Here is a 27862-nt window from a genome sequence, read left to right on the forward strand (position 1 = left end):
AGTCTGTTTTCAATAGTCCTACCTCACCTGTGCCCTCTCCAGGTAATGGGAGTGAACCTGCATCTGGACCAGCACAGCCAAAGAAAATCCGAGGTGTTGGGTTTGGGGATATCTTTAAAGAAGGCTCAGTGAAACTTAAGACAAGATTATCCAGTAATGAATCAGAAGATAAAAAGCCAGACAAGGTTTGTGGTGGTACATATTGTTATTTTGAGGTTTCAGTTTAAGAGATGTGGGATCTGACCATAATAACCTCGTAGGGCTCTTGCCTATAAAACAAAACAACTCCCTCAAATTTCTTTCATAGTAAGTTCTATTTAACATGGATTTCAAAAGGTCTATTCAAATGTGTTGGTATTTAAAACATTAGAGGCTGAAAACCAAGCTGATATGAAAACTGTAATTTCAGAGCTGTGTGGTGTAAAATACAATGAATTTTCAAACACATGTGCAGTCTCTGTAATTGTCCTTGTAACAGACTTCATATATAGTCTGGGGCAAGACTGTTAGTCTTCCTATGCCAGCTAAACTTGTCTTTTAAAACAAAGGATGTTTGTTTTTTTCTTTGTTTTTTGGTGTGTTTGAGTTATTTTCCCCCAAGTTTTCATGAATGTTCATTTTGCATGTCTAGTTATCAGCAGTATAGCTTCCAGCATTTCAGTTTTGACTCAGGTGATCAATTCAAGAAAGCTTTTAAAGCACTTGTGCATTTTAATTTTTGTCTGTGGGTTATGGGCATTAATGCTGTTTTGCTGACTGATTTGTTTACCTTTGCTGTCATGGACATAATTGTAATGGTATAGGGCAAAAGATGAGCTGAGTCCCTGGGAAGAGGATAGGAACAGAGGCTTCCCTAAATCTGTTCTCCCCTCGGTAACAGTGCTAAGAGCAATGACATGGTGTGTCTCCTTTTTGTTTCTGGTCCAGTCAGAACATCAGATGATTCAGAAAATTAAAGTTGCAAGTCTGTTGCCTTCTGTTTAAGGCTTGGGGAATGTTATCTCCTAATGAAGATGATCTTCAGCTTGGAGAAGAGAAGGCTCTGGGCAGACCTTATTGCATCCTTTCAGTATATAGATGGAGAGAGACTTTTTACTGAGGTCTGTAGAGACAGGACAAGGGGCAATGGCTTTAAACTGTAAGAGGGAAGGTTTGGATTGCACATTAGGAAGACAGTCTTTATGGTGAGGGAGGTGAGGTGCTGGAACAGGTTGCCCAGACAACTTATGGTTGGCCCGTCACTGAAATTGTACAAGGTCAGATTGGACAGGGCTTTGAGTAACCTGATCTAGTGAAAGCTGTCCCTGCCCATGGCAGAAGGTTGGACTTGAGTTTTCATTGAAGGTCTCTTCCAGCTCACGCCATTCTATCATTCTGTGAAGGCACATTGATTTTCCACGTTTCTCTCCAGACTTTGTCCCTTGAAGTGGGAATCTGTGGGATCAGTACATCTTCATGTGAATGCTGTTAGACTAGGGTTTTAGGACCTAGCCTTCAATTTGTTTTCTTGTAATGAGATTGATTGTTCAAAAGTGTGTTTCCCTACTTTCTACCATGTTGCTTGAGAATATAAAGAACATATCTAAACTGTTGAATTAATATGAAGTCTGCTCAGACCTTTTGAATTGTTCTATTTAATATGTTGGCACTGTGTTTTGCTGGTCTGTCTGGAAAGCTCTTGTAGGCCATTTTTCAGCTAGAGAGGAAATGAAGTGAGAAAATGGCTTTGCATAGCTTAATGACAAAGAAATAAACAGTTTAGTTTAGCACTTAATGTTCCACTTACACTAGTTGCCAAAGTCATCCCAAAGGTGGGTAGGCTTACAGAACAACATGGAGAGCTGCAGGAAGATAATTCTCATGAAGGTCTTGAGAAAATAGATTATTTCCTTGGATTTGTGCTTAACTTGCTTTGGGGTTAGATGAAGGAATGCTGGAAGGGCATTCTCAGTCTTTAAGCCAGTAAGGAAAAAACAAGCTGTCAAGAGTAGAGAGGGCTCTTTTCCCTTGGGAAATTCAGAGGCTGTTCAGCACAGGAAGACTGAGCACTGATGTATCTGAAGTCCTCAAGAGTATATATGTTTATATGCTGCTGCAGGAGATAGTTTCAGCATCCTGTCTGGGCACAGGCTATTTATACCCTGCCTGCCTAAACTTCCTCTCTTCTAATTGCATCTCATTTTGGAACGGGGAAATGTAGAGAACTATTTCCATGTTGGAGGTGTTTCATCTCCTAGGTGGATTATTTTAGTGCTTCCTTCATATAGCATTCTGGAGAGACTTTAAATTGCATATGGACTTCAGGAACATCCCAAGTGGTTGTAGCTTCCTCTATGGTATGACAGATGTACCAGACACAGCCTACAGGCATTGTCTGGTTTTAAGGAGAGTAAATCTAGTTTCTCTGACAGTAGAAAGTCTGTGAAGTTGAATATGTGAAAATGAACAGAGCGACTAAAGGCAGTGGGACTTTTCACATCAGTGATGCTGTGAAGACTGCTCAGGTAAGTACTAGCTGTAAGGTCATTTTCTGTTTGTAGCTCTTTGGGCTGTGAAGGAGTGGGTGTAGCTGAAGCTGTTTGAATCTGCCTGGCAGCTCAGTAACACTCCTGGGGGAAAAATATTGTAAAAAATATTGGAACATTTATTTTGTTTAGATCTTAACTCTGAAACTTGTTGTCAATGAAACTGGTGGCAGTGCCTCTTTTTTTTTTTTTTTCATTCAGGAGAAATCTCTGGTGACACTTGTTCTCTACAAATTGCCATGACTGGAGGGAAACAGGGGTGGTTTTTCATGTGCTCTTGTATTTGGGTAGTTAAAACTGATTTCCTCTTCAGCTGAAGTGGTGTATGGCTGCTGAATATTTCAGCTGTATTCCAGTATAAAGTAAGCATGGTCAGAGAGTTACTTGGAGCAAAACTGTTAAATAACTACTCCTGTTCTGTGCTGGAGGAGGCAGTTTTAAGGCTAATGGGAGAGTGACACCTGGAACTGCTGAGATACAGTTGCAGAAATATATCTGGCCACATCCTGAGATTGACTTCTAGTTTGAAGACTGTTCTCTATCTTTAATCAGCAGACAATGTTTTAATTCCAGTGTCTGTCATGAAGTAACTACAGTTAAGTGCTTACTGGAAAAGCTCATTGAGTCTCTTGGAGAGGATAATTTGCATCATATCAGCTAATGAAAAACTGAGTGTGTTCTGCAGCCTAATCAAAACTAAAACTTGTAAAGAATTTTTGCTAACAAAGTTCTCTTCCCTTCATACAGCCCTTACCTAACCTTCCCACTGGAACAAAGCTAATTCATTTCCCGAGTATAACAAAAACTGAAAACTCACCAGAAGTAGTAAAATCAGAAGCTGAAAGTAAACCAAAAGGTAAGACTGATGACATTTACATCTGTTACTTGATAGCTCTCTCTAGAGAAGTATTTGGTTGTCAATTTTTTTGGCGTTACAATCTCAGACTTCTGCATATGCTGGCTTTTGTGTAATGTTCTGTATCTTTGAGGAGCTATGCAAATGTGAAAAAAAATCTAGAGGCATTTTTGCTTACATTTCTGTAGAAAGAATCAAACATTTGTAGGGTTCTTTCCCAGAACAAAGCAAGGCTGAGGTATGGCATTTTGTTGCAGCAGTCCTTTTACATTAATTTGCTGTGCTGACATGCTCCAAGTGACTTACTCTCTGCCTAGCCTTTAGTGTTCTGGTGGGATTCTATAGATCTACTGCTGTGGAACAGTCCACTTACACAGTTTCTGTCCCTAGGTTATAGAAGTTACCTTCTCAGCTCAGGATTTACTGTGGAGGTGGTGATATGCTGCTGCAACTCTGTATGAAGTTTCTTGAATCAGGAAGTTGGTGCTTATGTTGTGTTGAAGTCTTTTCCCTCGATAATCCAGTTCCATTGTGGTTCTGTTTATAATGTTTTCTCTTTTATTATCTCTCAGAATTTATGACTTCATTTAACTACTGAATTGCATGGTTTTATCTAGAGATATTTTTTAGCTGACCCAGAACATCTTGTGGGAGTGCCAACCCCATATAAAAAATTACCTTCAGTTCTGTGATGTGTAGACAGCTCATTTCCCTGGATCCAGAGGAGACCTTTTTCAACTTCTGTATTGCAGTTTCAAGTATATTTCTGTTTTATGTTGAAATACTTGATTTTGGTGTGTTGTTTTCTATGGAATGCATAATTTTCAGAAATAAGAAAACTGCAACATCTTGATTTTAAGCCATCTCAGTGCTATTGCTGTAAGAACCAGCAAGACAATGTGCAGTCCTGAGTGCTGTGAAACTTGACTTGTCTAAAAATTTGCCTGAAAATGAACCTAACTCTGCCTAAAACAATCTGAACATTCAGTATTTAGCTCCTTTCATACTTTCCGGTGTATCTCATGCTAAAAGCATAGAAATTGGACTAATCCAGTGATCATGCTGAGTATGCTCACCAGATAAATGAATGCATCAGAGAGGAGCTTCAATATGATAGTAACAGATGCTGTAGAACATCAGTAGGTTATGCTTGTAGACACCATTTAAGAACACCTTATAACCTTAGGAAGAAAGCTTGTTTTTCTTCCTTAATGTTTTTATTTTAATATGGACCATTTTATAGTTTATGTACCTGATCTTCAGTTTTGAGAGACCAAGTTTAAAATAAACTGTGTTCATCTATTAGCAGATAAACAAAGATCTCTGAAATGTTTAGATTAGTGTGGCTTACTTTGCAGCAGAGCTCTGCTATTTCTTAAAGCTTGTTTTGGCCTCTGGTGCAAGTGTGTAAAAATATTTTCTTTCAAAAGTTAAATAATCACAGTGTGACCCCTCTTTCCCCTCATTATGTTAGGATACAATATCTGTGATTCCTGCTACTGTATTGTTAGTCTCGAGTCACTGGAAAAGACTCAGTTTTCAGCTACCTTTTCTTAAGAATATTTACCAAAGTTTGAATGCTGCAAAGTTAAACTGGACTCTTTCTTCATCTTAAACTGGACTCTTTCTTGATCCTATTTACTGGCAGCATATCAGGCTCACAAAATCAGATGCTAAAGTGGCAGATTGTACATACACTTCATGTCCATGGCTGGATTCTTGGTGGTGCTGGCTGCTGAGGTTTGCAGCCTGGCACATGGGGACCTTGGCAGGGTGCAGTGCTCCCTGTCTCCAGCCTTCCTGGCAGCTGGAGCAGAGTGAAGGATCCCCTGTCTGGCACAGTTTTGTCTGGTGTGGGACTTGGTGTATGTGAGGAGGGGAGAAGTGCTTGGAGGAGGAGAGAAGATAAAGGATTATACTGGTCAACTCCCCAGGCAGTAAGGAAATGCATCTGATTTTACAGAATAAGGATGTAGACAAATGTATTTGACTTAGTAATTATTACTGAATAAAATCCTCAAATTTGATAGATACTTGTAGTGTACCTGTTGAAGGGGTTTTTGGTGTCAATATGATTTATTTTTGAGAGGACTTCAGTTCTAATATTAGTCTCTTACATGGTGGTTCTTACATTTCGGTAATTCTTCACAAACCACAATATAGTTGAGCATTTTTGATCGTTAGATAAGGCAGCAAAATTATACAACTTCTTGTACCTGGGGTTGCTCTTATAGTTACATGTCTGTGTACATCTATGTAGATATCTCGATATAGCTCTCTCTTAAGCTTGCCATGCTTTGGTATTTTAACATGCTGATTGCCACTGATGAAGATAGATTTTCATTTGAGAATGAAATTTGTGCATTTTTAAACTAAAGATGAGTATCTTGATTAAACAAAACACAACAACGAAAAAAGATTTGACTGTATCTCACTCATTTATGTTCGTACCACCCAGCAAAGGGCTGTCATTAAGGCTTGCAGACCATCCACATGGTGCCTTGATGCTGTGCTGCTCTGAGGGGTGATGCAGCTGCTCACCTATGCATGTTGTCAGTGCCAAACACCTGACAGGTTATAGCAGCACCTTAGAGTCCTTTTTGATTGCTTCCTATTCCTTAATGTTTCCGATAAAAAAATTAAACCTTTTTATCCATGAAATTATTTTAGATGTATTGGAGTGAAAAAAAGAGGAAAAAAAATTTGCAATTAAGGCTTCAGTATTAATGTCCGGAGTGAAAAAAAGAGGAAAAAAATTTTGCAATTAAGGCTTCAGTATTAATGTAGTTTGGCCTTTCTCACATTTTGTTCTGTTATGGGGAAAAAACCCCAAATCCTTCTGCTTTTTCACCTGGAATTGTTATCACCATTTCAATGGATTAGTTTTTGAACTGCACCAAATGGAAAGAAAAGAATTATTCTTTCTGCCTTTGCAGAAGAGGCTGTGACTGTCTGAGTTGATCACTCAGGTGAGCTCTGGTTTCAGGTGCTTAGCCAAGGAATTCCTTTGCTTCAGTTACTTGGTTTCACTGCAGAATTCCAGCCAGTCTACTGCTTGATGTACTTGGAAGTTTCTGCAGTTGTATGTGTTAATACAGGATGGCACCTTAAAGCAATTGCTTGTGTTTACTTAGGATTGCAAATTTGAAATGTACATCAGTATTGATAAAATTTTATATATTCTTCTCAGTAAAAAGCTGGAAACAAATGTTGTGTGAAGTAGCTCAAAATTGAATATATGAAGCTGTGGGGATGGTTAGATGGGCTGTTACAATTTTAAGTCTTACAAATTTAACTGCTCTCTTCTCCCTCTGAAGTCAGAGGACTTGAATTGCTCTTGTGAAAAAAATGTTTTGAGGCTGTAACTCCTGACTTCACAGATATTGATCTCCATTGGTCTATAATTATATAATCTTATTTTTCTTGAGATACTAAGAACATATTGAACATTCGTAAAGCAGTCTGGGTTGACTGGTCTAGAAGGGAAGTATGATTGCAGTGTCTATTTCCCAGCTCTCCTTTCAGACATCATAAGTGACCTGGTGTTATGTATGTTACTGCCCATGGTACCCAAATTAATTGTGCTGCTTTGTTTCAGCTAAGGAATATTGCAGGACAATATTTTCCTATGAAGGCTCAAATGATGAACTCAGCTTTAAAGAGGGTGAAATCATTCAAATAATCAGTAAGGTAAGAAAGCTTGGTCTGTTCTAACCATTTGTATAGCTTTTGTGGATTTTGTACAGATAGGTAATGTGTAACATGTGAAAGCAGGAGAGTATTGGAGTAGATATTCCTGTAGACTGAGTTGTCTCATGCGAGAGTCAACTCTTTTTTTTCTGCACTTGATGGAGATAGAGGTGTCTTCAAAGGTCATTCCAGAGTGGAATGTTATCTTGGAGTCCTCAAGGACCAATGGGATCCGTGTACACCTAGTAGCAAATGACTTTTCAGTGAGGAAATTGGAAAAGTTTTTCAAATAGCCCTTTTACGTTCAGAACCTGTTCATTTTCTCTGGTGGTATATCAGGCTGACCTAGAGGTAGTGGCTGAAAAGCATTATTTTGTCAAAAGGTGAGAAATTCAAATTTGTACTTACTGATTTTGATCTAGGTATCATGAAAAAAACTGAAAATGTTTTCAGTAGGAGAATGAAATCCAGGTGTTAGAGGTACTTGGTATTTTGGACTAACCATGCAGAAGTTAATGATAGTGTCTGGCAGTTAATGTTAAATGTTCTCATTTGTGCTGACTGCTAAAGCACCTTTTTGATAGACGGTGTTGTTGTGGAGAATGGACCTAAATGGGAGCTTAACCTACCCATACCCAGTCTTCCTTCAGTGCTCTGCAGTCTTTTGTTAGTTTATATGCTGCTATATTAAGGAATGATGACTTTTCAAAAACAAAAAAAGGTGGTGAGTTTCATCATCAGCTTTCACACAGAAAGCCAACACATTTTTCTTTAGGAGGATTTTTATTTTATGGAAAAGGTGGCTACTCTTCTTAACAAGGAAAATTATATGAGCATCATTGATTGTAATTACAGTGGAAAAGAGTAGTTATGGAAGGCACTGTTTTAAACACTGCAGCCCTTGCCCTAGCTTCACTGGATGTCTTGCCTCTCTGTCCTTTTAAACCAGTTTGCCCAAAGCGTACACTGGTCCATAGTGGAGTGAAAAAGAATTGTCCAGGGCAGAGCTCTCCCTCCAAAAACCATCTTCTCTAGTCTGAGTGTAGCAGTGTGTAACTTCCAGGTGGTTGCCTCAGTCAAGGGTCTTGGTCTTGCCAAGTGTTAAGGTGTTTTGCCAGAGAGGTTATGGATGTCCCATCCCTGGAAGTGTTCAAGGCCAGGTTAGATGGGGCTTTGAGTAACCTGATCTAATGAGTGGTATCCCTGCTCATGGCAGGGGGTTGAAACGTGTTACTCCTATAATATTTGAAGTATTTACTGAATAACTTGCTGGTCAAGGAAGCTGAGAAGAGTGACTGTTGTGTGTTGGGTCATAACTGGGTTTATGAACTTTCCTTCCCTGTACAGATCTTATCCCCTTATCTTATATATGATGTAATATCATTTCACCCTGCATTTTAGAAAACAAACAAAAACTGACCAAACCTGATCTGATCTGTAGCTGTTTCCCATTGCTAAGGTGGCCAAAAAGTATTGGTCTTAGAAACACGGTATTTCAGAGCAACAGTTATTTTATATTGTGTGTAAAAGCAAAACTGTTCTTCCTGTAACTGTATCTGTTCTGGGGAAGAAGTCAATATTGGTTCAAGTGACCTATTGTTTATTTTAGGACACTGGAGAGCCAGGCTGGTGGAAAGGAGAACTCAATGGTAAAGAAGGAGTCTTCCCAGATAACTTTGCTGTTCAAATACAAGAGTCTGATAAAGACTTCCCTGTAAGTTCTTACATGTAACCTTTAGTATCACAAAAAAAGAACTGATGAAAATGCGAAGAATAAAGGAGTTCACAGTACGTTATGCTGCTTAAAATATTACAGGTGTGGCAGTTTTAACTTCATCTTGACGTAGCTGTATCAAGGATGATGTCCAGGTTAATCATTAAAACTTGTCCTTAAATATTAAATTAAGGCACGCCTGAACTGCAGTTAATGAGGGTCATTAGATCATACAGAAAAAGTATAGTTCTAGTAGCAGAGTGCTATGTGTTACTGATTATTGAATGAAATCCTTACTGGTTTGACAGGGGATAAGGAGTTGGTCTCCTTCATCTGAAGTCCTTAAGTAACAATAATTACAAAATGCTGAATGACCCCTCTGGGACTGATCGGGATTTTTCCACGTCAAGAGTTGCCAGTAGGACAATTTTTGGGTGGCATTTAGATACACCTTTTTCACCATCTCATATGCTAACTTGTAGAAATCCAGATTTTCATGTGATACTCTTTGATCTTGTAATTTTAATTCTCACTCAACAATTATTTTTTTTTTTGTGATTAGTGAGATGTTTTGATTCTATCAAGTTTGCTTAACAAAGATGGTTGTGTTAATTCAAAAATATGTCATCCCCAGGTGGGATGGATTCTGCTCCAAATCAGGAGTTATTATTAACTTAACATTTGGTCTTAATTGCCTCGTGTGCAGGGAAAGTCTGCATAACCTAAGTCAGCATTTTCTTTTCAGACGATTCTCAGCTGTGCAAGAGTGGCGTAAGTGCTGTAATGTACAAGTGACTTGATTTGAGGAGTAGGTGGAGAGTGTCAGTTTCACAATACAGAATTCTTCCCTTGAGAGAGGGGAAAAAAATCTTTCTTTTACTGTGAACAGCATTTCCTCAGGCAGACTTTGCTTTGATCCTTTATTCTGCTTTGTGTAGTGTGTCTCAGTACAGGGATTCACCTTGCACTGAGCAGCTTTGAAGTTCGAGGCATTGCATGGCTGATTGCTCACTTAATAAAAACACAGATCAGAATCGTATAATGGCAAGTTGATGCTGAACTCTCAGTGTAGTTGTTTTTGATATAGGCAGCATTTCTGCGCAGCTGGATAATGTAGTTGCTTTTTTGAGAAAGAAAATACAGTCATGTTACTTAAGTTCACTTGGTTTTGTGTTCTTTGAAACTAGAGAAAGAAATTGAATATGGGTTCTCCTGCTTGCTTAATTGCATTTCACATGTCAGACTAAAATCCTGCTGCATTAAGAAGAGCTTAATAGCAGTTGGGGCACATAAGTGAAATCTATCCATGGCAACTGTATTAAAATACCAACGACAAGGCATTTTTAAGGGGCTGTGTTAGACTGAGTCTGCATCGTTTCAGCATTGTTTGTATAAAGAACAAAAGGCTTTGTAGGCTTTTGTGATGGTTTTGTCAGAGAATCTTGTCCTTAGTGCAGCCATGCAGACACCCTCTCTAGAGCAATTTCATGAATCGGATTCCAGATGAATGGCTGAGATGTGTCACGAGAGGTCCCAATCTTCCTCCAACAGGAGAGATTCAAATTCCATTATATTGGTGTAAGGGAAGTGAAAGTGATGAGTGACTGTGTTTCAGAATAGTAGTTTTCAATTTACAAACTGCTGCACTGTGGTACTTTGTAAATTTTTAATGTCTAGCATAGTTTGTCCCTCTTTTCCACTTCAATATGCAGTGATAAGACAGCTCAAAATACTGTTTTTCATGTAACTGCAGTGTCTGAGGCAAATGCTGCCAACTATTAGTTTTTACTTTTGCGTATAATTCAGAAGTCAATTAATTGAAACCATTCCTGTGGTAGTTATTAGGAATTTTTTTTTGTGAAAGGGATAATTTTTGTTCTAAAAATTAACCTGCTTGCTCTTCTAAACTGGCATGGTACTAAGATTGAGATTTACATTTACAAAAAGCAATTCTTTGGATGAGGAAACATGTAATTCTTGTGTTTTAGTTCTTTGTCCCTCTGCTGCTTATACATGTTGCTAGAGAACTGCTCTGATTTGAAGAAACCTGAATTTTCTTCCTGTTTTTGCAATTGGTTGTCTGGGAGATAGCAGAGGAATTATTCTAGGTCTCTGTGTTTCCTGTCTGTGCATTGATTGCCTCCTTTGTGAAATACTTAGAAATCAGCTTGTAAACAAGCTCCACATTACAGTATGCAAAGCAAAACCAAATGAGGCTGTGTTGGATGCAGAATATCTGTTTGCTTATTTGTTTGACTGGTTTTTTTATTTTTTTCCCCTCTTCATTTTGCAGAAGCCAAAGAAACCTCCACCTCCTGTTAAAAGTCCAGGTACGTAGTATATGACTGGTGGTCTGTGTCTGAGGAAGTATTAAATTGCAGCAGCAGTGGATGACTTCAAAACAAAATTCAGAAGTAGCTTTGTATTTCTTAGTAATGCAGCCACACATAGCCAGACTCTGAGGTTACTTTTCATGCTTTATGTATTTTGCTGCTGCTGTATATTTTTCATAATTATGATGGAGCCTACTTTGGAAACTTTTAATACAGGCTTACCATTTTCTGGACTCAAATGAGTGTTTACAAATGGTATTGCACTCCTTGCAAAGGAGAAAATATAAACACAACTTGGTCTATATCTTATTTTTAGTCAGTGACCAAGATAATTAAAGCTCTTTGAGAAATGTCTCTGGTTTGCTTTTTCATTCAGCTCCAAGGCCTGAATTGCCATCTGGAGAGAAGAAATTCCCTGCTTTGAGGCTTGAAGAAAAAGGTGGGACCAGTTTTCTTCATAGGAGATTTCAGACCATACTCTTTTAAATGAGTTACAGTTTTTGGGTTGGCTACTTTGTGCAATAGGCTCTCTGGGAGAAATCATACAGATTGTCTTGGTACCATCTACTGAAGTTGTTGTGTCTTGATATTACAGAAAAGTCTCTGGAGTGGTTAGAACAACAGCTACACTGTTTTGAAATGTTTATTTCTTGTTATTGCCTTACATTCTGAAAATTGGTTATTGCATTGCATAATAACATAGGTGCTATTGAATAGATTTAGGAATAGATCTGTGGCAGTGACTGCAGTTTTGGATAACAGCAGTAAGTTATTAGAAATGAAAAGGTTAACTGCTACTTCTGAAAGTTTTGGCCAAAATCCGTGTTTCATCAAAAGTATTTTGAAAGACAGAACCGTTACAAGACCCTTATACAAATGTTAGTCATGATGCTCAGAAGTAGAGATTTCTTGTCCTGTTAATTCTTGCTATATTCCATGTTTTCAGGTGCCAGAGAATTTGGAGATGTTTACTGCTTTATTCTCAAAGTTTAAAGAACACCTTTTTTTTCTCCCCAAAGAAAAACTAATACTGTCACCCAAACCCATTTCTAAAAGGCTTCTTTACATATTTGAAAAACTTGCCAAGACAAACAGTTAAACTACTTTCATTGTGGCTAAAAGTCAGAAGTTTTAACAAATGTGCTGGCTAGGCCTTGAGGAAGAAATTCTGATGTTACTGCAGCTTAACCAAATTGCAAACCCACATGCAGTTCTGTGAATGGTGAACGGTGATTGAACAGCATTTGTACACATGAGCCTGCTCAATGGCTTTTCCTTGGGCAGTTTTACAGCCCCTTTTAAACAAAACACCTTTTTGGGTGTTGCATATGAAAAACACTTGTTCAGGTCAGTTCTGTTTGTTCTGTACATGAGCAAACAAGTTATTTTTATGTTGGAGCAGTACCTTCATGTTTGAATTGAGATCAACTGCATGATTCCAGAAATTTTGATCACTTGGCTCTTTTGAAGTCCTTTTAAAGTGAAGTAAGTTTAATTTTAGACTGGTTCTGTTTGTACTGTGGTTCAGTAGTTGAGCTCAACTGTTTGTGGAGGAATATGGGAAAAATATACTGAGTGACTGTGGGAGATCGACGGGAGAAATGCGCACCCAATGGTGTCCAGCAAGACTCGTTTATTGTAAACCATCATCCATCTTTTATACAGTGCATGAACAACTATGCTTATTGTTCTCTTTACCATTACCTAAACCCTAAAAGTTACATTTGTATACTTTCTTAGCTTGCAGGACAACTATACCTATTATTCATTTTAGCATTACCTAAGCTCTACAGGTTACATTTATTTACTATGTCTGCTTGCAGCTGCAGCTGTGAAGAAGTCTTTGTTTTCTGGAGAATCCTTCTTTGTTTTCCCGGAATAGTTCATCCTTGGGTTTGCAACATTGCTGAGCTTTCCCAGATAGCTTGTCCTTTGGCTACAATATCATGCTGCAAAAATAACTTCTAATGCTGAGAAGCTAAACTCCTGAGGCCTACTTCTTAGTTATATGCTCAAAGCTCCCACAGACCTTTGCTCGACTCTTGCTCGCACAGTGCTCTCTGGGAGCTGTGCCCCTGTTCCCTTAGCCATTCCTCAACAATTCCCCCTTTTTCTTTTTGTGCGAGCAAGACTCCACACCCTCCAAAATGCTTAAGAACATGAAAAATTACAGAAGGTAGAGAACTGTCCTTCATTGAGGTACAGGAAATGATGGAGGACAAGTTTGTCCTGTATTCAGCTGCAGGTCAGGTCTTAAAAGTTACTGTTTTAGATAGTTGTGTTTTACTGGAAGATTTCCCCATTTGTCAGTGCAGTTTTACTTGCAGAAATATAATCATGCTCATACTAGTGGTTAAACTCATTAAGTATGAAATTGTTCTGTAATTAGTTTTCAGGGGAAAAAAAGTATTAATTGAGCAGTTCTAATCACAAGCTATCAAACAATGTAGATTTTTTATGCCTGTTGGGAGCCCAATAAATCTGCCTTTAATTGTGATAAAAAATTGATCAAAAATTAAAAGCAGCACTCCTACAAGTATTTCTGTATTTACAGTGAAGCACATTTAGTGGTGTCATGTAAAAACCTTTGCCCAGTGTAAATGTCTTCAGATTAGTATCTTTATTTCCATTACTAAACTGCTTATTTTTAGCCCGCCCTCTGTTTCATTGAGGAGCAATGTCATTTTGTCCAGCAGAAATGTCTGATTTCTGTGCTCATGGTGAACCTTGGCCTTTGGTATTAAGTTTTCCCGCTTAGCTTGTAGACGTTTTTTATGTTCAGATTTTGAGTGGGAGTAATTGAAGGGAAAACTTACAGATGAGAATTCAGGAATAGGATTTGATGACAGCAGAGTTCTGCCTCGTTTATGAACTCACTTATTCTTAAAAGGAAAAGGGCTAGTTCCCAACTTGTGTTCAGCATAGTTTCAATAAACCAAATTGATCCTCAGTTAATACCGACTGCTGTTGGGCGTATAAAATGTCAGTGTTTTCTCTAGGGTGAGTAGGCAGGAGGGGCTGGTGCTGCTCACGGGCTGCTTTACACCGGGCAGGCAGCACCACCGTGTGGCCAATCCTTCCACTACTGCTGGAGCCTGGGTTTTAACTCCATGCTGAGACTGGAAGGAGATGCCAGCCAGTTTAGGCTTTTTGTTCATATCACCTCCTGATATTCAAGTGTCCTAAAGCAGGAGGGCAGTTCTGCCATGGACAATGCTTTTGGCAGAAGTATCTCTAGGATCTGTTTACTTCCAGAGACTCCTGGGAAAGAAAATTAGCAGTTTTCCATTTTAGGGTTGGAGAACTGACACTCATTGTCTGCAGGACTTGTCCAAATGAAGTCAGTCATAGACTTGGCAGTTCAGGCACTTAACTGGCTTGGAGCTGAGGCAAATATCCGGCCCTGCTCCCAAATCCATACCGTATGTAAACATTTTACATTAGATCAATACTTGGGTGACAGCAAAGTCATAGGAGAGGAGGATGGGGAGAATCAAAGCTGAAGGTCACTCCATCCCAGTTTACTGATTTACTGCCCTTGTGGGGCAGTAACTGTAAAGAATTGTAACCCCTTGCTGTGACCTTACAATTAGTTATTTTAAATCCTCGGTATTTTGTGTATACCTGACTGAATTGTAGCACAGTTTTACAGAGAAAAGTAGAAGGTATGTTCTGGGTATCCCACAGGGAGGGATTAGGGAATGTGTGTTGAAAACTATTCAACTAATGCTTGTGAAGCAGCTTGAACTTTTCAGTGTGCCTTATGCTATATGTCAGCTCCCCTGGACAGTATTCAATTAGGTCATTCAGTCACTGAAAAGTAAATTTAACTTCTTTGGTTTGATAATCCATACATGATTTGTATCGAATTTGGAGGAAAGTGGACTATATCTAATACAAATCCCCCTCCCTTGTCCCATAGATAAATTATGCTGCTTGTGTGCATGGAAGCAGTCTAGTTATAGCAAAATAAAAAAACCTCTACCTTTTTAAGAGGAGAGGAAGTGAATTCATAGAAAAACAAAACAATATTAGTACAGAGATTCTTGGTTCTTATCTACCATTTGCAGTGCAATAACCTGCATCCATAATTTCTTACCACTGTTTCATGTCAGTAGAAAGACATTTTGCTAACTTTAAGTTAATATTTTTTAAGCTCAGGTAAGTAGTTTGTCTGTTTTGGTAAGGTATAACTTAAGACACTTGCAGATCTACTTTTTACTTTGATCTTCAAACGTATTTCTGACAGCAGTTGCTTTCTAATTGATTAGCAGTGTAAGAATTCTAGACATTGTGGGTTTTTAAAATAGTGACTTATTTTGTCAGATGAAAAAGGAGCTTTGGATCAGAAGCCTTTGAAGCCACAAGCTCCTCAAGTACCACCCAAGAAGCCTATTCCTCCAAGCAAGACCAACAGCTTACTGAGAGCAGGGCTCTTGCACCCAAAACGTCCGGATAAACCTGGTTTGCCATCATCTGTATCCAAGTCAGTATGGCTTAAACTGTGTATTCCAAGTATATTTTATTTAGTTTGTTCTTTGATCTTTCCTCATGGATGAGGTGGGATGAAATGTATGTTTTAAGGGTGAAAAGGATGCAAGGATAATCTGCTTTACACCTACTGGTGTCTTAGTTCTCCAGGTCTCTGTAAATGTGAACTTAAAGCTTTCAGATTCTTTGAGACATTGAATCCATCTCAGAGTCAGTATTACAGCATAGCTAACCACGGGGCAGATAAAGTCACACATCTGGGACTGCTTTGGTTTAGGTCTGCCCCATGATACAGAAATTGTAGCTCCAGTAACAATGTGGTGTAAAAGAACCTGTGGAGAAGGCAATTAAATTATTATGGTTTTGAAAAACCCTGAAGATTTGAGCTGTTTGAGTGTTCAGTGTTTCAGCACTTTATGTAGGATAAGATAGATGCAAAGGAAAAATTGGGCACAGGTAGTACCTGTGCTTAAAGGTACTCGGTGTGGCTCATGCCGTCTTCTGGGCAAGACAGCACTACAGATCCACATTCAGTCTTTGTACTGAGTCTGTATTGACTGTACTTGAGCCTTCTCAGTTGAGTGACTGGACAATTAGGGACAAATACTTCTTTTAGACCCACTTTTGTTTTTTATCATGGGTTTGAAACAAATACTTATAGTGCTTCACTGAAACTGTTTTTGCATCAACACAACCTCCCACACATAGAATTTTCCTTTCTGTCTCCATCAAAGTATTTGCTAGATCCTTACCCAGAACTGTAAATAAACTGCTGATGGGTAACTGTCCCTGTGGGATATTCAGTTGGCTTGAAAGAACCATGAGAAAATAAGGTCATGATGCACATGGCCTTGTGTGAATAAAGGAGCAGACAGCTGCTACATGAAAGAGTTTGCACCTTAAATACCTTTTCAGTATAGAATTGTGTTATGTTCGCTTGGGATTTTGGAGACTTTTCCAAGTAAAGATTATTTTTAAGGCACATTCAAGTCACATTCTTCTCCATTTTAGGAAATAATAATGACTCTAAAGGGATGTGTATGTGCAGTTAAATAGAGGTCTGTAGTAAGCTGTGGGCCTTTAATAATTGAAAATGTTATCTGTTCTTTTTTGTCTATATATTCTGGTGAGGGCTTTATTTCTTTGTGGCCTTTGGTTGTTGGGTGGGGTTTTTTTTGTCTGTGAATGATGTGAGCACACATGCAAAGAATGCATGGTAGAACAAAAGCCATATACACAAGGTAGTTTACTCTATACCCAGCAAGAAATAACTTGGTTTTGGCAGCTTTTTTTCTGCACTGGAAGATTTCTTTAATGTCAAGGAGTAGGTTTCAAGAGATATTGCTGAAGATGTTATTCAGCTCACTTGTTTTCTGAAGTGTAATATTTTAGACTTTAGTGCCAAAGTGTGCCCTGCAGTAAAAGTTCTAGATTATTTTCACAAGAGATTTGTACATGTTTGACAACTCTGCAAGAGCTGGCACAGAAGAATTGGCTTTTATAGGAATAGACTTGATCTCAAAAAGCCTTGATTTTAAACAAGGCTTTAGGTAGTGATAAAATCTAATGTAATTTGTCAATTTACTTCTTATTCTTGGTATGTTTCACTGTTGAACTATTTAATCTTTTGACTAGGCATGTTTTTCTTTTTTCTGTTACAGAACTAATGGAGAAGTTGTTTCCCTTCGACCAAAATCTGAGGTTGAGCCAGTAACAAAACCAAAGTTAGACTCTGAACCATTACCGCTTAGACCAAAATCAGTAGAGGTAGATTCACTTCTGGTAAAGAGCTCTAAGGAATCAGGTAAGAAAAGAATGAAACCTTTATTCATATCTTTCTGTTTGGATTGCAGTGTTTTACAGGATTAGAACAAGCTTTTTAGTCATTTACTCAAAAGCCAACAAGTGCAGTTATGCCTGTTCAGTGGAAAGTGGAGTTTTAGAACTGCTGTAGGTAGCTGAAGGTAAGAGTGAGGAAGGGGTGACAGATGTCAGTAGGGTATTTGGAGGTAGTTGATGAGCTCTGATGACAGGAAAGGAGAAATATAGGTAATGGTTTGTTCTTCTAATTTGAAAGCATGTTTTTTTTGCTGCCACTTTTATCTTGAGTTTTATGAAATTGTTTTCCTTACTGGCTGGTTCTGTTTGTTCTGCTCTTGCATTTCAGATAACTTGCTTTTCTAGCTAACTTATGTATTTTTAGTAATGCTGTTACCTTCAGCCTTCTGTGATTAAGTTCAGAGCTATTCTAGATTATGACTTTATCATGCCTTAAATTGGGGCCAGCATGGAGCATTCATTATATATTTGAATTTCATGCTTATGGCCTTGCCTAATGCACCTTGACCCAAACTTGGCATCTCTTTAAATCTAGATTTCTCCAATAAAAACCTTGGCACTGGTTAAACCACCCACATTTGATAGTCAGTGTGTGAGCTACTATATAGTTACCTTTTGTCCTTTACTGACAATGCAGCTGATATCAGACTTGTGTGTGACTCTTAGGCAGAGATCATCTGCTGTGGGCATATTATTTTAAAGTCTGAATTATTTTTGTTGTATGACTAACCACTGCAGAAATGCTTGCCATATTTGTCAAACTTTTTTTTTTAAATAAAAAGTTTACTTTTGTCAACTTCTATTCTCAGAAGAGTTTTTAGCAATAATAAATTTTAAAATAGTGTAACTTGATTTATTTTTTGGTTTAGACCAATTATGGTATCCAATGGTAGAATAATTGGTCCTAAAGTGTAATAAGTTCACCTGGGAGATAAAAATAATGCATTTAAAAACTGAACAAGTTTATGAATAGAAAAGAGTACTCCTGCTTTTTTTTCATTAAGCATTTTATAATGCACTGCTAAGCATAAACACTTTATATGAGGAAAGGTTAGTTCATACATGGTTTTGATACAGAACTTATTTTCCTGAGTCACAAAAACCTGGACTTCATCAGGTATTAATATATCTTGTAAATATTACAAATATTATCAGTGTTATCCTAAAGTAAAAGTTCTTCTTTGTTTATTCCCCAGAAATTTTATGCCTATGCTGTGAGATGTCTTGTTTTACTACTCAGATTAGATACTGGAAACCAGTTCTTTACTGTGAGGGTGGTGAGGCACTGGCACAAGTTTCCCAGAGAAGCTGTGGCTGCCCCAACCCTGGAAGTGTTCAAGACCAGGGGGAATGGAGCTCTAAGCAACCTGGTCTAGTGGAAGGTGTTTGCCCATGGCAGGGGGTTGGAACAAGATGATCTTAAGGTGCCTTCCAACCCAAACCATTCTGTGATTCTTTGATTATCTCAAGGATTGTGCTGGATGTGTTCCTGTGTAGCATACTATCATTTAACCTCAGGAAAAGCCTCCATAGCAAAACAGATGGAATATCTGGTTTTTTCTTTAGGTGCAATTATCTTGACACCTTTAATAACCAGTGTTGCAAAGTAGCAGCCTGTGATATTAGATATTCATAGATATATAAAAACCCTTAATTTTATGTGAGTTTAGAAAAAAACCCAAACAAACTATGAATTTGCTTTGCTGACATGAGATTTTATAGGCTCCTGGAGAAATTAAAGATTTAAACACCTAGGTGGGGCAAGGGACAGAGGTGCCTAACAAGCACATAGGTGAGGTCTGTTCAGTGGTTCTTGCTTGGTGCAGAGCAAGCAAGGTAGGCTCAGGCAGTCTGTGTGGGGATGCAGCACTGGCAGGATCAAGGAGCTGCTATTGATGGAAAAATTCAAAAATCCTGTCATGTCAAACTGACATTGCTTAAAACAATCTGCATATGTCACTTGCAGTTTTACTGCTCTTATGAAAAGAGACTAGTCCAAACTTCTGGCTGTAAAATGTAATGAATCTCATGCTCAGTGTCCCTGCATACATTGTGCTGCTAAAGACATAATAATTGGTGCAGCAGCTAAGTGTATAGGAAGCTCCAAAGATGTTGGGTCCTTATATAAAGTTAGAGATTGTTAAATCTTACAAAAACTGGAATGAATACTAAAAGGTAGGGTAAAATATGTGGCTGGGGTTGTCAACTGCATTACCAGAGCCTTTAATGCATCCTCCACCCGCCACTTTGGTTGTGGTCCTGAAGTGAATGAATTTTTAGAAAATCTACATATGGGTCTTATTTTTTATAACTTAGGTTGACCATGAAGTGGAGAAGCTGTAAATATTCTGTATCTATAGGAAAAAAACAACCAATCCCATATGAAAACTAGGCTTCCAGCCATCAGACAAATACTCAGAACCATTCAGAAACAGCTGTCACATTGAAATAGCTCTTCTTGAAGCTTTCTTTGAAAAATTGCATAAATGTTTCTTGATAATTAGAATTCTAGTACTGTAAAGGACTAAAGCTGTGATACTGGCATGCTGAACATGTAAAGCAATTCTGTTTCTTCTACAAATGTTTCTTTTTCCTGCTTTGTAAAATAATTTTTTTGTTCAGAATCTTTTTCTAGACATTCCTCTCCTTGACTTTTCTTTCCAGATTTTGTTTCCTATCCTGTTTGCCATGTTTCCCTTCTTACGTGTCAGGAAATTACCCTACCCTTCTCCATTTTGGTAAGATAACAATCTATAAGGAAATCCAAATGCTTTTTGCCATACACATAGCCTCTTCTTAACATCATAAACATGATTTTCAGTTACAGTTACTGGTACTAAAATTTTTGAGTTTCTATTTCAAATGCTTTTTTTGTTTGTTTGAATGCCTGTTTTCTTTAATTGTTAAAGAAGTTACTTTAAATATACTTCTCAATTAGGAACTTGTGGGGATTAAAAGAAGAAAAACTTTGCAGATCAGCTGTTGATAAACCAAACCTAGTATGTATAGTGAAATGTATTCAATACTTTTAGCAATTCTGGTGTATGGAAGTTGAATGGGTTAGTTGTTTCGTACACACAAATTACACAATCACAAAGCCTTTAGGCACTGGATTGGCTGTTTAGTATCATGAGTCTTGAAAAACAGTAGTTTTGAGTTAAATGTTAGGCACATGCTTAATTGTAGCAAATGCATTACTATTGCTTGACTGCTTATTTAAATATTCTAAAGCTTATATGTGTCCTCTAAATTTTTGGGGTGGAATCTCAGCAAGATGAGTAATAGGGGAAAGGGCTGCCATCTTCTTGCTCTGCAGATTAACGTGAGTTCTTGTCTTCTAAAATACTGGGTATGTTTCACTCCTATCACAGGTTTTTAAACTCCACGAGGTGGTGGAACCATAATTTCTTTAGATGCACTTCAGCTTTGCTTCTTTTTGTGAAGGCTTTTTAAGGCAAACTACTATGAATACACTTGAAGCATTCACAAATGCTAACAAAACCTTGCTTGCCTAATTGTATCTGTCAAAGCTTCTAACAGTTCTGTGATGGATCCATGGTAAACTTTGCAGAAGAGACATTTCTAATAGTCTGTCCTAAGTAACTGTGAGCTTAGCTCATCTTTCTACAAAGAAAGGTGCTCTTGCTCAGCCTTAAAGTCCTTTTTTGACCCATGTTATCCCCAGGTGTATGGTATTGCTCTCTTGGCACTATGATGGGATTTCCTTTGCCAATTACTCACAGGCTGTCTGTAAGAATGTTAATTGATAGATCACTTTATTGCTTGAAATGTGTATAAACTGTGAACTTTCAGTGAGTTTCATCAGTATCTATTGATTTAACAGTTTATTGGTCTAATTTAAAGTCACTAAGAATGCTGTGTAAAAAGAAAACCCATCAAACAACTCCCCTAAGCCCACAATAAAACAAACCAACCAACCCACTGCCATCACCAAAAAATACAAACCCTGATCCCCACCAGCCTGTGTTTTAATTTCTTCCCTACGCCAAAGCAACAAAATGGAAAGGTAAAAATGAAAATGCAAGTACAGTCGGAATTCCCTCTGACTGTAATATTTTAATGCTGAGCAATTCTCTCAGGTGTAACAATTTCTTTTTTTGCGTATTTGTAAGAATTCTAAAAATCCATGGCTTTGGTATCGACCCACCTTCCATATTTAAATCATTTACAGTGCAAGACTAACATTCTAAAAAAACCCACAATATTTGACTAGCCTTGAAGATGAAGACTATCACATTATTCTTAATATGCCTAATGTTGCCTTTGTCCGTGAAGACATGGCTGGGATTGCAGTTGTAACAGCTGCTCTATTTGGAATTCTTGGCAATGTTTACTGCCAGACAGTTTGTCATTTCTGCAGAATGACAAAAGGATTGTTAAAGTAAAAACTTTCTGAGATGGGTGAAAAGGCAAATATGTTTTTCCTATAACCTTTTTAATAATACCTAACTAATGTAAATCCTGATGTACATTTTGGCAACCTGCTCTGGTGGGAGGTGTCCCTCCCTATGGCAGGGGTTGGAACTAGATGAACTTTAAGGTCCCTTCCAGCAAACCATTCTGTGATTCTGTGATGGGTCAGTATTCTGGGACCATGAAGATCTACCCCTTGGTCACTGCTGTTGGCTTGTATGAAATCAAATATTTTATTTTCAGACTACAGCAGAAATCCCTTCACATTTATTTCTCCCTCATCCTCTTTTCTGTCAGCCGCTTGCCATTCATCACTCTTCTGTTTCTTCCTTCTTTATTTTTCTTCCCTGCTTTTTGAATTGCAAATATGATTGCATGTTTGCAAGAGTCTGTCTTTACATTCTCTTTAATAAACGTAAAAAGCAGCAAAACTGATTGGTGACAGATAGTGTTATAAATGCCTGTGTTTCCACAAGGATTAAGTTGGTCGATCAGGGCTGTCCAAAAGAGGTGAATGTTTTAAGGACCTCAAGGATATACTGCAGAGAAGACATTCAAATAAATTCAAACATTCAGTGGAAAACTTAATACCTGCCTGTATAAATTAGCTTTGACAGTGAATGAGTAAAACTTGCATTATTCAGATGATTTAAAGTCATCCAGACACTGAAGGGGCAGGAATGGCATTCCTACGGCTTTTTTTCTTATCTGGCCTCTTGCTGTAGCTTCAAAATGAATGAGAACATACAAAAAGTAGTAGCATAGCTTCCTTTTGATAAGTCAAAATATAATGTAAGAATCAGAGGTCACAAAAAAAAACCCCAAAGTCTTGAAGGTTGCTTTTGGTTCCTATAGCAAATGCTGTGCAGCATCTTAGTTAGAGCTTATAGAATAAGTGATGGGTTTGGTTGTAAAATGACGTGTAATAACCATAGTGGTATGTCAATGCTTAAATAAAAAATGCAAACCCAATCTCACTACATGTCGGTTGCCAGGTAAGTATATTTCTCTGGAGAAATGGTTTATAAGTCCAGTTGCTAATTAGGTGAAGTAGTTATGCCACTAGAGCAGTTATGTTTGGGTTTTCCTATTCACAAGTTTTTTCCAAAAGTTGCCTCTTCCCAGAGGCATAAAGCATTTCTGCTGATCTGAGAGAGAGTTTACATAGAGTTGTGAGCTTAAACAAACTAACAAGCATGTATATGATTTAATAAAGTGTGAGAATGGAGTTTTATAATGTTTTATTACAGACTTTATGAAGTCGTGTATTATCTTAGGTACTGCATATGAAATCAATACCCTGCACAGAAATATTTGCAGTTAATGTCTTGCTAACTTGCTCTCATCAGCGTGTGGGGCACACCAGTGTGTACTTTACCATGTTGCTTTTATTTTTGTCTTAGTCACTAAACTTGCATTTTCAGTTTAGCAACAAGAAAATACACTCGCAAGTAGGTGACTATGGCAACTCTTATGAAAATAAAAAACCTTCACTTACTTTTCTGCAGATTCTTGTCAGGTCTGTTCTTTGCTGCCATGTCACTGCAGCACTTCTTCTGTTCATAACTTGGGTTTAAGTGGTAGTTGAATTAACTCTTAATTTTTTTCAAGTGGGAAAATACGGGTTTCCAGATATGTCAAAGTCATAGTTGTTTCATATGGCTTGTGTGTTGTATATGCTGAAAATGTTCAGAACAATAGGAATTGTGGGTTGTGGTTTTTTTGTGTCTTAAGGAAAAAAAGTGATAAAAAGAACAGTAAAACCTTCTGGTCTTGATGGTGGTCTATGTTTTCATCTTTTCCTAGATCTTTTAAGCTTTGATGATGTAATAGCTACCTCAGATAACCTGTCACACCCGACTGCGAGCCGGCCCAAGATGCCTGGTAGGAGGCTGCCTTCGCGTTTCAATAGCGCTAGTCCTGTGAGTATATTTGGGGTATTTTCCTAGTTGTGAACTGACTTCCCAGGAAACAGTCTTGTTAACCATTTACCTCAGAGTAAATGCAGCAGAGGCTTAGTTCCTCTAGACTTTGCCTAGAGGAGTATCCATTCCCAGGAGAAAAGTGAACATAAGAGAAACAACACAACTGTTGCAGCTGGAGCAGTCCTTCTGTTCCATGGGATGTTTCTGCAGTAAAAACTCAGCTCTTCTAGCATCACTGATGGTAAAATAGATGTTGTGTATGCACACAGCTCTGAAAGTGTCTGTAGTGCTTTACAAGCATAACAATGTACAGTCTTTGGTACCTACAAGTTTGTAACTTAATGTTTCTGTAATGTGGGACTTGCAATCTCATGTAGTGATGTGAGATTGTCAGACCATGAGAACCAAGTGGTGCAGTCCTTGAAATCAATTTAGATCATTTGATGTTGTGTATTTCAGTGATACCAATTACCACCTACAGGTACTGCCCATTTGTGTTTTATGGAAGCACATACAGACTCCCAAAAGCATCAAAAACTTAAGTATTGCAGATATGCTTAAAAATCCTGCCCAAGATTGCTGTGTTTGGTTTATGTTCAGCTGCATGTGGAGAAGGAAAGTTGTGACCAAATGGACAGATAAATCTGCTAGTCTGGCAATTTAAGTTTAGTTGCTCTTTTTTTTTTCCTTTACTTTACATCTAGAAACATGTGACAGGTATTTTTGTTTACATTGGTTTTTTTAATTCTGAAAACATTTTCATTTTTTATGAATGGTTTACCAGGGAAGTGAAAATGTGTGTCCAGAAAAAAATTTGAAGGTGCAGAAAGAAGAAGAAAGTGCCAAACCAAAGCCAGTTGAAACAAAAAAGGTATGATGATACCAAGGAGCTAGAGGAGTACCAGACACCTTGGTGTCCTGTTCACTTTGCTTGCATTTCTGGTATAGGTTGTTGCAACCACTTGTATTTAAGTGCAAGTGAGCTGTGTCATTCAATGTTCACAATAGAAAATTTAGTGTGAAGTTCATTTATGCTTCAGTATAAAGTGCATCAGTTCTGATGAGAACTGTTGTATCATGAAATCAGGTGATATTTCCCTAGTAAACTCGATGTCTGCTCAGCCTTTAGTCTCCCAACAGACAGAACAACTGAGCAGCAAAGTTCACAAAACTTTTCTCTATAATGATCTAGTGGGCTTCATTAAATCACTTCTTTTTTTAAGTGTTGAGAACTTCAGTGTCAGTGCCTTTCTAGTGACTACAGGAACCTCAGGGAGATCCTTAATTAAAAGCTGTATACAATAACTATCTTGTATACTACAGTAGTCCATTTGAACTGGACATTGTTTTTTACCTTTTAAGTAGAAAATTACGGACACTTGTGCATATTTGGCTCCCATCCTAGTACACCCTCTGTGCTGTAAGTGATAAGTTCACAAAGATTTAATTTCTTTGCTTTCTACTGATTTCTTTTTTCAGCCATCTGCATTCAGCCCACTAATTCCATCTTCATCTCAGAGACCAAGTTCTGTCATACTGGACTTTTTACCTGGAGACGTCCAACATAAAGGAGAAGTGGATGATGAAAAAATTTCTGTGGAAGAGCTCAGGACTCAGATTAATGATTTGATGGGTTTAGTAGATGCATTGAAGAAAGAACATGGGTAAATATTTTCTTTCTCAATCTGCAAAAGGATATATAAACATCTTATAGATGTCTTTAATGCCAGATTTAAAAAATAAGAAAATTATTCTATGATAATAATACGTTAATACAGATATTTTCTTTCAAAGTTGAGTGGACTAAATGTCCTAAATATTTACAAATTTGGTGTCGGAGTAATTTTGGAATTTGAATGTATTTTGTCCTTCCTGCTTGGCACTCGTGCCTTCATACAGCTTTTTGAAAGTATTTCTTAAACAGTTTGTGTTTTCATCGTAAGGAAAAGCAGGTAATTTTTGTGGTAATAACATAAGTACCTGTGCTGGCCTCGTGTAACACTGCACACAAGTACTTGCAGCGTTGACATGACTGGTAGTGGAGAAAGATATTACTGAGCTTTTCAAACTGGTGATCATGGTGACCCATCATGTGTGTGCACATGGATAGGGCTGTGTTTGGAGAATGATGGAGGAAGACAATGTAGTGGGTGTTTGAGTAAATATAGTAAAGATCAATCTGCAGGAAAGTTATCTTTTCTGGTTTTAGTTGCATGGCACAGACACTGGCACTATTTAAATGATGACTAGTGCCAATTAAACTGTCTTTTAGAGTGACTTCTTGAGAGGTTAGCACATGTCAGGATAAGTTGGTCTCCAAAGAAAGCTAGTAAAATACAAATTCTGAAGATTAATGAACTAGTTCTTCTGCAACTTGATGGTAATTCTTAGCACTTTGTCACATGAACGTAGTTAGAAAAGAAAACATGTTTTAGGAACTTTCTAGTCTAAATAATTTCTGTCCTCTATGTAGACATTCCCAGGTTATTTTAGCTTAAATACAATGCAAGCAAAATAACAGTACAAACTGTAGCATACTTAAAATTGTGATTATAAATTAAATAGATGGAGAGTGGGTGGAAGCTTGTGGTCCAACAGGGCTGAGAAACAGTTTGCTAGTGGGAATGTGCCTATGTATAAGTTTTATTTATAGCATTTGTCATAAGACAATTATGTGAATTCCTCTTGTAAAATTTAAAAAAGACCTGTGCTTCCTGTTCTCAGTAATATGAAATTTTTCCTCCCTATAACTTGTGTTTCTGGTATCTTTACTACTCTTAGGAGAGAACTGGAAAAACTAAAGAAGGATTTAGAAGAAGAGAAGCTGTTGCGAAGTACTCTGGAGGTAATGTTAACAGTTTGGGAGGGGATGAGCAGTTTAGAAGTATGTAGGCATTGTTCTCAGATTTGATATCACAGGAAAGTCTTAATAAGCCTGTTCAGTCTTTTTTTTTTCATGTTGCTGTGTTAGTTTGTGACTGAATAAATGCCTCGTGAAGCAGTTGGATGTATGTAGAAGATCCACAATCCATCTTAGTTCAGCTTTCCGTATCTGGAATATTATTTGTAACAATATGTGTGGGTGTTGGGATCTGAGTTCAGTTTAGTGTTGCTAGATCCTGCTCTTTGCTACAAATACATTCAACTGGTCATGTTATGTTCCAAGAGAGACAGTTAATACTTTGGGATTTTTAAGGTTGAAAGACAAATGTACTTCAGGTAATCAAAACCAGGGTAAAAGTAAAGTTCTTAGACTTGCCTAAATTTTTGATGAATGTTTCAATATTAAGTGTGGATTATTTGCCAAAAGAGCAGAATGCATGTAAAAAATTTCCTTATGAATGAATGTCACTCCTCAATTTACTGCTGAAGAATACTACTTGCCATTAAGTAATTAATAGCATGAGGTCATTGTAGGAAATTATTTCTGGTTCAGTAGGGCATTTTATTTGTGAAATAGTACATCTTACTGACTACAAAGCTGCCTTTGAAACTTGAAAACAACTTCTGGAGAGTCCTCTTTTTAATGTGCTCTAAGGCAGTCAATGAAGTTGCCTTAAATATGCAGTAGAGGTGAAGAGGTGACTTCTAGGTATCCTCTAAGTTCATTGGAAGAAATATAAAGTAATCATGGCACAGCATTTTGCATGAAGGCTGTTTTGGGAAGTTAGTCTGAGGTGATGCAATGTAACATGGGGACATGTCCAGTGCTTACACAACCCAGCTTTGCTTTATTCAGAGTGAGTTTATGCAATAAGATGTACCAGAACTCCAGGTAAAATTTTAATGGTTTAAGTTCCTGTTTGTTTAGTACAAACAGGAACTTAATAGTTAGTACAAAATCAGCTGTAAATATTGAGCTGTCAAATGCTTCTATGTTACATTATTATTTACTTAAATGTATTTGAAATATAAAGGTTATAACTTTGGCAAAAGGTCTGAAGAATGTAGATTATTGCTACTTTAATATTGACTTTATTTTCAAAATGTCCATTTTCCAGCTTGAAGTAGAAAAATTGAAGAAAGCAGTGATGTCTACATGAGACAGCTATGGA

General features: G+C 37.7%; 1 protein-coding gene across 1 annotated transcript; it reads left to right on the top strand.

The window, feature by feature from the left end:
• Positions 1 to 27850, top strand: CD2AP (CD2-associated protein; the record flags this gene model as incomplete). Its single annotated transcript, XM_009081275.1, has 13 exons — positions 1 to 185; positions 3273 to 3381; positions 6980 to 7071; positions 8681 to 8785; positions 11079 to 11115; positions 11495 to 11557; positions 15445 to 15604; positions 17271 to 17413; positions 23689 to 23804; positions 24592 to 24678; positions 25287 to 25471; positions 26589 to 26652; positions 27809 to 27850. Coding segments are annotated over 13 exons (1388 nt in total), but the record flags the coding sequence as incomplete, so codon positions are not given.
• Between the last annotated feature and the right edge of the window lie 12 nt (positions 27851 to 27862).

The sequence above is a fragment of the Acanthisitta chloris genome, unplaced genomic scaffold (genome assembly GCF_000695815.1).
Source record: "Acanthisitta chloris isolate BGI_N310 unplaced genomic scaffold, ASM69581v1 scaffold14190, whole genome shotgun sequence".
Lineage (NCBI taxonomy): Eukaryota > Metazoa > Chordata > Aves > Passeriformes > Acanthisittidae > Acanthisitta > Acanthisitta chloris.